At 34.8% G+C, this 16419-nt stretch overlaps 1 protein-coding gene across 1 annotated transcript in view; it reads right to left on the bottom strand.

Moving 5' to 3' along the window:
- Window positions 1-6809: 6809 nt before the first annotated feature.
- LRRIQ1 (leucine rich repeats and IQ motif containing 1) overlaps window positions 6810-16419 on the bottom strand; it is a 117327-nt gene continuing 107717 nt past the window's right edge. The window contains exon 28 of the mRNA XM_064509843.1: window positions 6810-7356. Within this exon, the coding sequence (XP_064365913.1) occupies window positions 7217-7356 (140 nt within the window). The 3' untranslated portion in view covers window positions 6810-7216. The remainder of the gene's footprint in view (window positions 7357-16419) is intronic.

Raw genomic sequence — 16419 nt, 5'->3', positions numbered from 1 at the left:
ATCCGATTAAATAATGTGTAATTCAGCGATGCTGAAAGCCGCAGAGCAATTTTATTCCGGTCTTTCAGCACTCGGCTCTGTACAGTCCCAGCCTTATTTTGTCCTTTGCTGAGAGCTGCCTATATCTTTCCAAACGTGCATTAAGGAGCATCTATCCCCTACTAACAGGCTGAAGACTCTGCCCTTCTTACCAGAAACGACTAGATGAATACAAAAAAGGACTTAGTGGTTAACCGATATGCTGCTAATATTTCATCCATGGGCCTCCCCCCCTCCTCCCTCTTTAAAACTTCAACTCTTGGAAAAACAACATATTTTAAGCTTTCCACACAAATATTGATATTGGCAAATAAAGCCAGCCCCCGGTCTATGGTTAGAGACAGTCTTCTTTCTGTTTCTACCCCGGGCAATCAAAATTAATCCACTGTATTACAAATTGCTAAGGAGTATTTCACTTTTCCTGACAAACCCCGTACCTGGGATCTGTCACCGCGAAAAAACCTTTCCCTAGCACATTTATGTGGTTTTTGTTTCTAGAGAGTACCAGGGAGCGATGTGGGGGCGAAGGGGCGGAGGGCGTTTCCTTGCTCAGCTTGAAAATTTGCTATTTGTTCCTGTATTTGCGCCGGGGCAAGACGATGTTACCAAGTAACCAGGGGAAAGTGGAGGTAGGGTAAGCGAGATGCCTTGCTTCGCCTTCTGCTTGCGGAGCAAGAAGAGAAAGCAGATCACCCCTCTGGACCACAGGAATCAGACACAGCGCATCGCTCCGAGCCGCCTGCAATACGAGACTTCAGACTAGGGATAAATCATTTCAGCACCGCCCTGATCAAGGAGCTGGGCTTAAGCTGGCACAGGGCCAAGCTGTACGTTACTTGTACTCGACACCATCTGAAATTTAAAATGAATAAAAATGGCACGGCCACATAAAAAGGATGCATAAAATGCAGCTCTTTGTTAACGGGTTTTTATTCAGGTAAAAATCACTGCGAAACCAATGGGACTGAGCTCATAATGAAGAGTAAAGCCATTGCTCGTAAAAAGAAAAGCGAATTTATCCAAAGATGTTTTTCACACACACGAACACACACACACACACACACACACACACACACACACACACACACACACACAAAAAAAAGCCCAGATTTTCCTGTGCTCTTCCCAGGGCTGTTGTACAGCGCTGCTGCTTCAGTGGACTAACACTGAATTTAGCACCACGAAGTGCATTCAGTTTCATCACGCTGGTTTTTGTACAAGCTGCAAACTAAGAATAAACTGAGAGGGAAGAAAAAAGTTATCAGAAATCATCACTTAGTTGAGACCGCGTGGTCTATGTATTGCCGCCTTCTCTCCTGTCGTTTGCCTAGTGCAGCCTTTGCAGTGCTTGTTTTCCGTGGCACGCCTTCTTTTTTCCCACATTAAGATCATTGCTTAAAGGAAAATTGCTGGAGAACTGAATTAAATCACGCGAATGACAAATAGCATATTAGGCAGACCAGAGTCGGATTTATGTATTCTTGCACTGTATTCTTGCAAACCTCTTGAATCTGCTACGTGTGGTTATGGTGGCAGAAAGCACGTACTTTTGAAGGGACAGCTCGTATCTAATGATAGCATATCCGCAGGAAAATAAAGCCACCTTTTTTCTTACATTCTCCTTTTAAAAGTGTGGCTAACAAGAACAGAAAATTGACATGAAAGAGGGGCATTTCTGCTTATTGTTTATTAGAAATTTAACTAAATAGCAATAGCGATCTCTCCTAAAAAGCTTTAGGAAAAGGTTTTGTACAGACACCACTGGATAAGAAGGTCGAGGAACTTTGGCTGTGGCTCAGCTAATTGGTGCTGCTTATTGGCATTGAGGCTAAAGTAATGTCTCTCAGAAAAAAAAAAATGCTAATCTCTGGTTTCTCTCTGTAAAAGTAATTTAATAAATGAATTCCCTAAGAAAATCCCACTCTTAGCTATTAACAAACATTTTTCATCACACCTAACCCTTGTCAAATCGGCATCGGTTGTTAACAATGTTAAGTGCTCTTGGCTGCTCCTTATTATTAAAGAGATGGCTATTGCGTTTCAGCCAGAGGTCAGTTCACTTCTATCTGCGTATAGAGGATTCTTTAATGTTTGGATGCAAAAAATGAGTAGCTATATAAATGACAATCAATCAACCAAGAAATCAAAAAAAAAAGTCACTAATTCCAAATCTCCATCACAATTCAACTGAAAATTTGTTTTGTCAGTACAAAGGATCTATATCACCAGAAAAACAGAGGGAGTCCATCCTATGCTCATATAGGAAAATCCATTTGTCCATCTGCTCTGTAAATAACAATGTAGTTCAAAATGCCATTCATTTCCATTTCTTGTAAGGACAGACAGTCTGGGGCAATTACACACTATTTCCATCAAAATCCCTTTGAAATAACAGTGCCTATCCACTGGCCATCATGGACACACAACATTCCTTCACCAATATCTCTCTGATGAGTCTTTTAGAGCTAATATGACTCGGCATCCCAAAAGTGCCTGGAGGATGGGGCTGAGGAAATGTCGGCTCTTTCCTGCCCACCGTCTACCTTTAGAACCAGTGAAGCAGTTCTCCACAAGACCTATCTGCTGCTTGAGTTACTTGCAGGCCACAGCTATGTCTCTTTCCCTGCACTAAGCATATATTTCTGCCTCTCTGTGAGAAGAGAGAGTTTTCCCATTTCTACCTTAACCAGAGCTATGTCCAAAACCCATCTCACGCATATCATACAGGCTCTTGGGAGTGCTGCAATAGTCCACTGTGGGCCAAGATTTCCATTTTCTCTTTAAGATCTTGTGCATGGAAGAAAACAGGAGTGACTCTGGTTTGTCTTCTACGTATGGACTACCAGCCAGAACTCCTAGGCTGGGCTAATGTTTTTCAAAGTTCCTATTAAAAAAAAAAAAAAAAAGAAATTAGTTAATTTGTTATTCACTTACTTTCACTTTCACTGTAAAAAGAAATAAATCAAACTACAAAGTTTGCTATTGTAAATCTTTCTCAACTAGCGCAGCTAAGTACTGGATCTCTGATGTGAAATCTGGCAACTCAATCATTTATAATGCAGTTGCGTTCCCTTCCTGCCTTTTTGGGGCCATCCAGTAATAACTACCTTTCATAAAGGTTCTTCTCACTACAGAAAAACATGTTCAGGTATTGCAGTGTACCAGAATATTAGCCTGGCTTCCATTAATGCTAAAACGAGTAACTTCAGTGTGTGTCAAAGAAAGAATGTACCTCCATAAAAACACATTTCCATGACCGTGATGATGTGACACTGAAACCAAATGGATATTAATGCAGCACATTCCTCACATAGAGAGAAATTGTTGTAGTGGGAGACTAAGTGGTCGTTTTGCACCCAAGTGCCGGAGGCCAGATTTGGACTCTACTTATGGAATATTTCTGAAAAATGTAAGTTTTACATGCAGCGCAGCCCTCTTTAATGGCCGCAAAAGTTAGTAAATCATTATAATTAATGGTTAATAATCATACTTTTCGAAGATGAAATGTTACACCAACTCAACCTGAAAACAACCTTAGATTTCTTTCCTCTTCACACCAAACCAACATCTGTTCATTAGATACATTCGCTCTTCGCTATTTGGAGAGCTCTTGAAACACAAAACCTCTTTGGACAATAATCTTCTGATTCAGCAGGCCTACTGCTTAAAAAGTGTCTACACATATTAGGAGGAAAATCTGACCGTTTTTCAGTGAGAAACATATGAGCGTTTGTCACGTTTTGTCATCCGAATGAGGGTTATCTGAGCACCATTAACACCTCTTTGCGTGGGGGGCTGAAAGTACACATTTTTTTTCTGTTGCAGCAGGTAATGATGCTCCTAATACCGCTGTTCAAACAACTGAGCGTTTAAAGAATTAATAGAGTGGCAGTGATCCCCAAGCCAGAGAAGAAACGACACGGCAATGCTTCGCTCCGAGGAGAGCTCACACAAAGCTTTTCAATTCGATTTGCTCAGTGACACCCATTAAGGGTTAAATGCATAAATGCATCTCAGTTGTTTCACTCTTAATTTTGAATGAATGCTTTTCTACATTTCCGAGACTCGAACTTCATACACGCCAAGGACGATTTTTAAGCGCTGGTTCACATGAAGTTGCTCCTCCTTTATGGAAAAGGATCTACAAAGAAAAGAGCAAAGCGCTGAGGAAATCATGTTAATGAGCCTTTAAGAGCTCTGGAGCGCCACAAAGACAGCAGCGCATCTAGAAAAATACAGTTTCGGGTATTTGTGGTTCAGGTTTTGATGGGCCATCCCTGTGACTTCCACTTTCTACATTCCCAGCTTTCTACTCACAGGCGCTCTGACATCAAACCTCATTTTCTAAGAAATTTACTTTAAAAAATATGTTCTCCTAAACGGGAATTATTCTATTCGGATAAGAAAAAAATAACAAACAAATAAAGAAAACTCGAGAAAGGAGGAAAAACCCCACAGAAAACAGCTTTCTGTTGTGCAGGATAGGGGTCCAAAAAGTCATGTCATAAATGCCACCGTGTGAGACATTTGTGTTACCACTACCCTCACAAAGTGTAAGGCGTGACTAAGAACAGTAAGCATTTGCCCAGATTTAGGGTTGCTTCAGCTTGTCCTTGAAAGCAATAAAAGTCTTTTTACTAGCTTAAAGAGAATTTTACATCTTGCACTTCTACCTATATTTGACCAGACACACCGTACTTTCAACACTGCAATTCTTAAAAAGTGTGTTGCATACAATAATAAGACATCACATGCTGTATACATTGCAGTGTTATGTAATGAAAACAGCAACATATTTTGGCATGCTATACAACTTAATTTCTGTTGAGCATGCTATTTAACATATGCATGACAATATCAATTTAGGAATACTGGAAACTGAAAAGGCATGTTATTATGAAACTGAAAAGGCATGTCACAAAACACTGTCACTCCAATTTTTAACTTAGTAGATTGTACATTAAAAAGCTACTATTTTCTCTTTACAAAATCAAAAGCCTTAAAAATATGTTGTGAAAACATTTTATTTAGGCTTGGAGGTCATTCACTTTCAGGAACATCTGGAGGGCAAAGGAGATCAGGTATGAACTTTTATGCAGTGAATCTTTATTACATAATAATTATAATATCTTATGAATTTTGAAATATGCCCTTACTAGATATGATTATTACATACTACACATTTTTAATATTGTTATATATTTGTAACTATATGATACAATATTATTAAGATAATATTGCTATATTATAATAACATCTTACAAATTCTGAAATACAAATATCCCTTATCACAGCTGTGTGGATGTGCAGTATATTATATGCACACCCTAACCTACAGAGGGAATAATCTGCAAGAAGTGTTAAGCTGTAAACTGCTTGATTTTTGTATTGTGATCTCTAGTTAACACACATAACAGCAGTGCATCTATTTACTGACTACACTGCCACACATAATGGCAAGCATTTTAACTAAGGTTTTTCCTGCAGAACTGATATCCTTGATGATACAACTGAAACCACAGGAACGGCAGTCTTTGTGCAATGACATTTAAAAGGCATCATATAGCAGATTGGGTTATCAGATTAACACTTACTACGTATGTTCGGAAACAAATTACATAATATAACTATCGAATGATATTTTATACCCTACTGATGACAAGTAGGGTTCCCAAAGCCAGGTCCAGCAACTTGCATTGATCAACATCTCTCAGAACAGTAATGAAATCTTTTCTGAAGTAAGCAGCACTGACTTTTAAAATTCAAAATGATAAAACCAGCACATCGATTCAAAATGAGCAACACCCCCTCCCCCCTTCTTATTAATTTTAAATAATAAAGTATTCAATTTACAGTTATCAACTCCAATAATGGAAGTTTTCCACGGAAACAGACATCTTTGAAGGTTAAAATAAATGTAAGTGTTCAAAAAAGCAGAGATAATTGCTTTCATATGTGCATGTTAACAGAAAAAGCACCTCACAAAATAATGTCATATGGAATTTAAGTACATTTTAAAAACTGCCACAACATAAGAATTTATGTTCTTTACTGACTGGAGTTTCAAGCCCCATTAGCTTCCCCACCTCGCTCTCAGTTTGTATGGGGCTGAGGCTTTACAATACTGGACAAAAACAGATGAGGAAATACCAAAGACAGATTTCTCTAGAACCAGTTAGCAACTTCTATCCTCTAAGCGGAAAACATTATTTTAATGTTAGTCTTTGAAATCAAGGGGCCTTTTCTGTCTTGTATGTGGATGGATAACGCATTCACTGAAAGTAATGAGTAAGGCACTCAATTCAAGGTTTCTACCTCAAAGTAGAATAAACAGTAAAAATAGTATTTCTTCTGTTTCTTTCTCTAACTCTTTGTACCACAATACTTTTACGCATGAGTCTGAAGGAATTAGGCTGCATGAACAAATCAAACTGAGTTATCAGTGTCTTTTAGATGTAATGTCAAACTACTCCAGCACAAAATAAGAGCATGGTAAATTTATTATTTCTCTAGAAAAATATGTTAGAAATCTTTGAAAGTATACAACTTTAATAGGTTGTTTTATCACATTATTTCCATAATTTAGGATGAAAATTCAAGAGGACTTTTTGTATTATTAGGAAAAGATAGCTGCATCCCCACCATTTATGCTTCTAGTGTGTTGTGAATTTTTGTTCCTTCAATAAAATATTCTAAATAGACTTCTTCAAGAATGACATTGCTGGCCAGTTTACAAGTATATATTTATTTGCGAGACAATGAGGATTTAGCATTTTGATATATGACATACATCCTTTAAGCATGAACTGTTATTACATTTGCACATCTCAACCAGTTCTTATAAGTAAGCCTAAACTTGTTCCGTGTTTTCCATTTTAACAATTCTTGTATAGGGAATCGACTCTGTATTCCACGCCACATGAACACACAAGCAATTGAAAACACAAACTATGATAACTTACTGACAGGTATAAAATATTTGCACCAAAAAGAAAGTGCCCACTGTAACCCATCTATAATAAAGTAAGTTAAATGTAGTTAACTGAAATTATATATATTGGTAACAAACTAAAATCCCAAAATAACTGACATTCACAGACTTAAAAAGAAACAGCTCTCCGCATGCTTTGGAAACCAAAAATTCAATTAACTCAACCAGCTAAATATTCTCCAACATTCAACTGGTATTTTTAAGCTTTTGCCTTTTTTTGCCTGTTCCCCATCCTCCGCTGCGCTGCACTGGATGGTCTCGAAATGATATCCGTTCTTTATGAGATGGACCCAAATGTGATTTTTCTGGAGTAGATATATTTTTTCCTAAACAATAAACAAACATGTGAAATTAAAAAAAACCCACAACATTTCATTTCATTGCATTATTTTAATATAATAAGCTATTTATGTGTCTAATATGACAGCATATTCCTTTTATAATTATGCTTTTTCTCACTCTTTTAAAAAGTAATACAAGGTAGTATTTTTTAAAATAAAGTATTTATGAGACTAAACAACAAAATTACTACACAATATTGCCATATATTTAAAAGTGCCACTACCTGTCCATTTTGAAAATATCATCAACATATATAGAGATACACAGTGCTTTTGACAGAGAAATTAGCAATGTCATGCAGTCTTTCAAGTGCACAGAGAACAACTTCAGAAAGTTTCTCTCTTTGATTAGTTATTGCTTTAATATATTAGTCCAAATAAAACAGATATTTCTTTTATAAAAGCCCAGCAAAGCCTTCTTCTCCTTAGAGGTAAGTCTCTTAAACTTTGATGAAAGCTGAACAGTGCCACAGCAAGTTCAAGAGCACATACAAATACACAAAATAATCACATTCATTGTCATATATACAAACACTTGAGTAATTTAGCCAATAATTTTGACAACATATTTAAGGCAGGTATTTTAATGGACAGAATAACCAGTAGTGCTGACCAAAGTTATGATATTTATTTTACACAAACCAAAATTTTACAGATAGAAATATCTTTCTTAGACATGTATAATAATGTAAGCATCTGTGGAAGACAACTTAAACTCAGCAAGAGAATGACATGGTGTGGTGTTCATAGGATAGCAATTTGATAGATACAAAGATGTATTTTTTTTTATATGTACACACACGTATATATTAGCATGGTATCTATGCTTATGAAACACATATTTTACAATTTTTGTAAAATTGTAGGTCTTTTGCCACTTATCACAGGAAGACATTACAAATTATGTACTTTTGATAAACATTTTTGATATTTTAACTTTTTGGTATTTTTTAATAGCCATTTCAATTTTTCCACAATAAATAGTCCCAAAAAATTAAAATGGAAAGTTTAAATAATATGACTGAATATAAGTCTTCTATTAATACATACAACATAGCTATAAATTTCAAGGAGTAAGACCTTCCCTGTTTTCTCATGGATGCTTTTCTGTAGTCTAATAGATCTAAGTATCAGGAGCTTTTCCCAACCTACAGCTCCCTCTTTCTAAAGTTACTAACTATGGTAATTGCACCATACTAAGTAGTCCTCTCTTTTTGCTATTAAGAGCTTTCAAGTATTTTCAATGTAATTCTTGTTTTTTCTTTATGGCTCTACAGACATCAATTATTTTTTCTTCAAATAGATGGTTAACTTCAGGTCTACCTGATAAAGGTTTAAAATGTTGGTGTCCTGTCTTTGTAGCTGACTCAGTTTTCTTGTTTTTACTTACTTTATTTAAACAGTCAATTTTCCATTAGTTATTTTGACTGGGAACCATAACGTATTCATTGAAGGCTGAAAACTTCAGAGCAGTATATTCAGTAGCTAATTTAGTGAAAGTAAATAAATAAATCTAGTAAATCCTAATATGGTAATACTGTTAAGAAGATTGCCTTCTTTTTTAATTTAAAGAGATTTTTCTACAATTGCAAGTGTTGTTAAATAGCAAAAAGAATTAAGAACGTGTAATATGTTCTTTGTTAAAAAAAAGGAAGTAACTACTATATGTTGAAACTGGAAAAGAAGTTTGGGGCTAGTGTATACATGGGACTGACTCTCCTAGGCACTCATCTTCAAGATTATACTAGTGATAAAGGTAAATTAGACACAACAATTATTTATTTCTGTATTTCAATTAAATAAATATTTTTATTACATTAATTAAAAAATAGAATAAATACAAATGTCAGAACAAAAATAATTATAAATTTGAAAGTTAGCTTAAAAAGGATAGAGTTAATTTAGCAAAATGTGAAGTCAACTACCTCCTAATTGCCTAAGCTGGATTCTTTCTGGAGTAATAAATTCATTTGTTCTTGAAACTCTCTGTATTGCTAAATTTTATTTTAAGGACGGACTTCAGAAACCTGTAAATGTAGGGTTTCTTGCTTTCCACTTATAACCACATATAATTCTTTGGATGGGATATATTGTACTTCCATTCCTATGAAATGTATATTACTATTTAGCTAAAAAAAAAAAAAAAAAAAAAAGACAATGTAATTTGTTACAAGATACTTGTGAAAAGTCTTTATAAATTGCTGATATATCTTTATATTTTGGCAGAATGGCAGCCATGTCTGTTACTGCATGAACTGTGCTTGTCTAAACTTCACGGTCAAAAGTTCACAGATTTATTGTCTTTATTTTTTTAATTGTAATTGATTTATGGATTGTTTAGAGGGTAGTCAAATATTTTGTAAACAAAATGTAGTAACTTATTAACTTTGAGTGCATTTGTTTGGCAAAACAGTGTTCTATATGTCTGTGAGAACCATCACTCAGAATTTGTGGACCCTGTGGTCTCAATAACAGGGCAGGATAACTCCCTCAGCCCGAAGGTACTTTTGCAAGTTCCCAGATAATCTAAAAGTGTAGACTCTCTGCTCCCTTCAATTCAGGTTTAGCAAACCAGAGAGGATGTTCCAAAAGTCTGACAGTTATGGCTTTTCCTTCATCCAGCCTGAAGTGCTGGATAGACTTCCTAGGGTGCACTTTAAACTTTACCATACAATAGTGCTCTAAACAAACTTAATCAAAGCATAGACTACTCTGTATTCTTTCTTCACACAGTCCTTCAACACTTTCAACCAAACAAAATAAAACTTGTAGGAAAGAGTCAACTAATTTAGAATGAAAGTCAGGTTTGGTATAGAGTGCAAAGACTGCAAATCACTCCCTTTGTGTCCCATCTTCCCATCTCTGAAATGGACATAATGTTCATGGCTCTTCTGATAAAGTACTTTGATGTCTACTAAACAGTACTAAGAGACAGGTATTATCACCAGGACTGCTGTTGCAGTTACCAGTCCTACCGGAGTGACGAAAGACAGAATTGGTATGGAGATTCAACCTTACCTAGAGACGAATTCTCAAACACAGATCCCAGTCAGACTGGCATAGAAGCCTAGTTAAGTTATGTTATTGCCAATGACTGTGTTGACAACAGGTCTAATTTTACACTATTAAAACATTATTAAAACACTATTAAAACAGCAATCCAGGCAAATTTTTCCCTTGGGATATATTCCAATAAAGACAGGTTGGTTAGAATTTGTCATGTGAATTGCTAGAATTCTGTCTAGTTTAAGGGGACAAGAGAAGTCAAGAGAAACTGGTAAGAGATGGCAATGCCATTTTGAATTAATGCTTACTTATATTTACTTATATATACTTCTTCTCCTTAGAGGTACATACATTTATACCTGCTCAGGGGAAGTTGTGCAATTTAACCATTTTATGATTTTTTTCTTTTAAGAAAAGGGTAGAAAATTATAAAAAGTTCCTTCAATGTACAGAAAATAAAAACCAGTAACTGCTAGCAAATGAAAACACTTTGCATTTCTGAAATGTTCTATGAAACATATACCTGAAGCGCTGCAAGGCCAGATACTCAGGTATTATTAAAATGTTTAAAATCTCAGAGGGTCTCTGTGAGACCATTCAACTGTTGTTCTTCAGAGTGTGCTTTCTATTTTTTTTTTTCTGAGGGCTAACGGCTTTGTCTTACAGTATTACTAATGTTGTCTAAATATTTCTGTTAGGAGACATCGTGAACAGCTGTTACAGCAAGCTTGGATTTGCAGTATCTCCTTTTTTCCCTAAAATGAAAAGTGCTTCTTGTGAATGAGTGGTTCAGCTGTTAGCATATACGAATGAAAAAAATTCATATTATCAGAAGGTTTTGACTGGCAAAATAAAAGATGACATTTACTGTCTTATTTTGTTATTATATATAATGTGATCTATAAAGCATATCTTTCATTTATACACATACAAATATATATATATACACATATACACACATTTGCATATGTGATTTATCTGTGATTTCTGAATAATTGTAAGCATTATTATTATACTTTCATTTTTTGTTATATTCCATGAGTATATTTGTAATTGGCCTTACTCAAAGGCAACAGCAAATTCACATTGTCTCAAGCCTGCATGTAAGTATAAATTAGAAGCATTACATTGGTTTTACTCTATGTAGTACTGATATTTTTGACAACCATAATAATAATAATAATACTTTTTATCATTATTGATACAATGATTAGATAGAATCTGGCAAGTGTATTAAGTATAATTTAACATGATATACAGTTATTCTAATACCTACTCATGTGGGAAAAAAATCTTAGCCAAGAAAAGCAAATTAATTTCTGCGATCCCAAACCAGGCTTTGGAAGATTGAAGCTGTAATAATAATTTACTATACTTTAATTGAACTGTAACATTTGACTATGTGAAACTCCAGTATATTTGGAGATATATTCAGATGCTTGTCTATACCAGATAACCATTTCTTTTGAGTATGTGCTGAAAGCTTGTCTTGGGTTTGGTGAACATGCTCTTATTTTCAAGCAGTCACTTTTCTGTTGTTTAATCTGTTTTCTGCTATTGATTTGTTCTGGTCTTTTTTGGTTAAAGCCTGGGTCTTTTAACAAATGTCAAGGTTTACATATCTCTGTTTTGATAAGTAATGCAATATGTAAAATGCTTTGAATGAAATTCTTGGTATCCAAGAAGAAAAGCTTTGTTAAACAGGTTATGATGGAAATTTTATGATGTATAATATACGTCATAGGGTATTCATCAATCCACCTAACGTTGTGTGTCTGGATAGAAAATTTATTTCAAAGTCCTTACCATATTGTATTACTTAACAGCAAATACAGCTTAAGGAGGCATGGAGAAAAAAATTCAATATTTTAATGAGAGCGACCAGAACGAATCCTTAGCAGCAAAGCGTTTACATCAATTTAAGCTCTTGAAAGAAGCTAGGTTCAGCAGGTCTGTAAAAAAAGTAAATGCTACAATCTAAGAAGAGTTGTTTTTTAGTATTGTTATTTATAGCCATTTTGTAGTCAGAATCATAAATATTTGGGTTTTCAGTTGCACTGCTTACATTAAAAACAAGAAAAAAAATGTTTATTGTTCTGCAACTTTATTTTTTTATTATTATTTGCCTCAGGAGAATCTTATAAGAAATCTCAGAAAATCTGTAAGGATATATTCCCTTTCCATATGGGAATTTGGAGATAAAACATCATCCCGATCAGAATATTTTTTGTAAGAAAATGATTAATTTTAATTAAAAATATCCTTAATTTCCAGTTTGTAGGACTAGAATCTAAACTTGAAATTGTATAGAAGCAATTAATTTAAATATTTTTATTTATGAAACATTGAAGTTATTCTAACCTGATCGTGTTGACAATTACATACATGCATAATTTGAACTCTAACATGCCACTCAGGCATGTAAGAGAATTCACATACATAAGCATTTTCAAGAACAGTGACTTTAATTATAAATCTTTATTGATGGAATTTCTACAAACTTAAATAAAATACTGTAAGAAAGATAATGTTCAAAAATGTTTCTGTAAAATATAACATCGTCCTAACTATAAACAGGACTTTTAGCATCATTGGTTATTAAAGTACAATACTTATTTTGTTTTCCAGGTCCTTATTTTTTTAACACATTTTGACCATTTAGGCTGAATTTTTAAGTGCTGAGTACCTGCCTTTGGCTAAAGATTTCTGAAAGGTCAGTCACCTCTAAGAAAAAAATATGTGAAAAATTTATGCTGCCCTTAGCAGAATAGACTGGAAATCTGTCAAGTAATAGAATCTCTGCTTTTAGAATATGTCCAAATTTGATGAAGTACACAACAAATTGAAGTTTCTACATGATTGGAAGAGACTTTATTGGTTTTTTCTGCCATATTCCCTAAAATATCAATCAACACGGAATATGCTTTCCTGTGACGCTACAAGGGGCTAAACAAGACTATTCCTAAAGATAATGTTGAAGGTCATGATAGGCTGGGGGACTCAGGAGCCTGCTTGTTATCTGCTCTCTGTGTCAGATGGAGCCTAGCTACCAGTAAGCAGGAACCATGGAGAGGATAAGAGCCAAAGCTCCTATAAGACGGAGACTGAGAAAAGAGGCAAAGAGTTCCAATCAAAACCTGAGCGAGAAAGGAGACTGACTGGGTTAAGGTGAGATGAACGAGGGCTAATTTGGCAAGCAGATTGAAACAATAATCTAATATAGCAGGCACAAGAGACTAGAATGACTTGACAACTAGACTGACATTGGAAGCAGAGAGAAAACAGGGAATAAGGGAGTTATGAATTGGCAAAAGGGAACTGAGACAGAATAAAGAAAGGGGATTAAGTGGCACTAGACCAGCCCTGACTCTCAGAATTTACGTGATTAAAAGAAGTGGAAATATAGGTGATGATAAGAAAGGGAACAGAGAATAAGTAGATGAAGAGTCTGGACAAGAGATCTGCCTAAATAGTACACGAAAAAACATTAAATGAACTTGAAGGAGATTTAAACTAGGAGATAATGAAACTGAAATACTGGCAAGGAATAGTTGGGTACAAGGGAGAACAGGGAGAGAGAGAGGAAAAAAGTAACCAGATAGGGACCTGCAGAAACAGAAACAGAACTGAATGGGGACTTTGGAAAGGAAATCTAAGCGTGAATGGGAGAGGAAGCTTAGACTGGAATAAGGAGCTGAAGAAGCAGAAACAAGAATTGATTACGTTATGAGAAAGAATTAGGGAATGCCAGGAGTGAGGAAAAGTCAGCAATGAACCAGAGACAAATTAAAAGAAAAAAAAATATCATCTTGGGGAAAAAATCTGTGGACAAACCTTTTGCCCTCCAATACAACAACTCTGTAGCAGATCAACATTACTGAGTCTTTCTCTACTCTGATTTGAGAAATATTTCTGAAGCTACTTGACAAATATCCCCTAGGAAATGACACCAAATATAGTTAATATGGTTATTATTTACTCCTATCTCATATGACAGGGGTCCTTGCGGTAAGTCTAATGCTTCCATGGTTCCAAGTGGGTAACTAAGTTACAGGGAGGGCACAATATCTCAGAATTGAATTTTTCTTTTTTTTTTACTTGCTTTTTCTAAAAAAAACTACAGCATTCAGACACACCCTCTACTAAGAGAAAATCAGGCTGTAAAATTACACATGTAAAATTTATGAAAAGCCTGAGCTGAAGTTCACTATGAATTCTTAGTTATGCTTTCATTGAAGTCTGCATTTTGGTAGTCTTAATTACCTGAGCACATTTTTTTCCCTGTCTAGCTCTTTTTACTATAAGACTGAATGGAACTTGTGTAGTGAAGGAAATTGTTTGCACTCCCCCCCTTTTATTTGTTGTTTTTGAAAGTGTGAACTAGATGAGGCAGAAGATTGCAAGAAGCGAAGTTGAGGAAGCCTGGTTAGGCAACTTAATACTGCCCTGAATTCTCTTTCTGCCTCCAGTTTATGAATGATATTTGGAAAACCACTTAATCTTTTCTTAAGAACTAACTGTGCATTTTTCCTTTTTTTAGTATCTAATTAGGGTCTCACCTTTGCAGAAATATCTATCAGTCATAGCAGAGTCAATGGCAGCTGTACTTTTATAATGAGTGCCTATAATGCTATCCACTTTAAGAAAAACATGTCATAACATACTTCAAATTCAGTATCCCAAATTAGTCAATCTCCATTTTTGCTTTCTGATAAAAATATCTTCTCAGTTTACAGAAATGCTGTAGAAAGGCATTATTTCCATATTTGTGAAATCCTCAATTACTATATGAATGAATATAATAAAAAAGCTCATGAAGAGATTGCACCCTCAGTCCAGAGTAAGAATAGTGTGTAATGAATAATAAATAAATTAATTAATGAATAGTTTGCAAGTAAATAACACTGAAATACTTAATAATAACTTAGAGAGCACAATGTATTTTGTGCACTAAAAGACAGGAAACAATTGGAAAAGAGAATGAGAATGTATACTTGGAAACTATCACAATACATATATGTAGGGGAAAGAGAAGGAGTAAGCCCCACTGAAATACTTATTTATGATTTTCAAGCTTTGAATTGATTTTGCAATCTCAATAATAGTCTCTTTAAAATATCTGTGGTGTATAATTCTATTTCTTTCTCTATGTAGAGATATTGTATATATCTAATACATAGTATCTGTTCTACATACTTTTTGAATTATTTTCACAATTCAAAACATATGATGAAATTACATTAGAAAATGTATTATTTTTCTCTCCATCCTACTAAATTTAATGGAAGCAAGTTCTAAATGCCTTTTAAAATCTGTATTTAAGTAATTTTTTAAAGTATGTAATCTGTAGGTTGTTCAAAAAGATTAGGAATGTTCTGTTAGACAGTTAACTACTGTAAGAATACATATGCATCTCCATATTCATTTCACATGATTGAGACAATATTATCTTTCAACTGCGATCAACAAGCAGGTAAATGTTCTGATCCTGCAATATATGTGAAGCTTTGCGTACTTGAAAATTAGCATTATGCAAAATTATACGCAAGTACTTCCTCGGTCAAGATTTTCTTCTTAAACACACTCACCACAAACCCAATTTTTAAACCATTTGGGCAGGGAAGTCAATGGGATTGCTCTGATGAGTCAAAACTATACGCTTGTTTCCTTAAGTTTCAAAAGAATAGCTGTAAGTTATGAAGATGGTATACAGCAACAGGGAAATACTAGGATGTTATATATGAGACTAGAGAAAAAAAACAGTAAACAATGCATTGTTTCCCGTATTAGACGCATGTGTTGTACTGAAATCTTGGCTGCTGGCTTTGATTAAGCCATGATTTTGCTTTAGAACTTCACTTTTACCTTTGTGATCATAGATTTGAACCTGATTTACATCAATTTTTGAGAGAAGCCTTCTTATCACACAGATAATATGGAGATTAATAGTTCTCCATACCCATAATTAGTGACACCTATGTTGACTTACTTCCATTGCAGACTCAGGATATAAATCTATACTGAAAAGAAATGCATGGAATA

The sequence above is a fragment of the Dromaius novaehollandiae genome, chromosome 1, assembly GCF_036370855.1.
Source record: "Dromaius novaehollandiae isolate bDroNov1 chromosome 1, bDroNov1.hap1, whole genome shotgun sequence".
In the NCBI taxonomy this organism is placed as follows: Eukaryota; Metazoa; Chordata; class Aves; order Casuariiformes; family Dromaiidae; genus Dromaius; species Dromaius novaehollandiae.
Note: the sequence above shows the minus strand (reverse complement) of the source record. Positions and strands in the feature narration are given on the sequence as shown.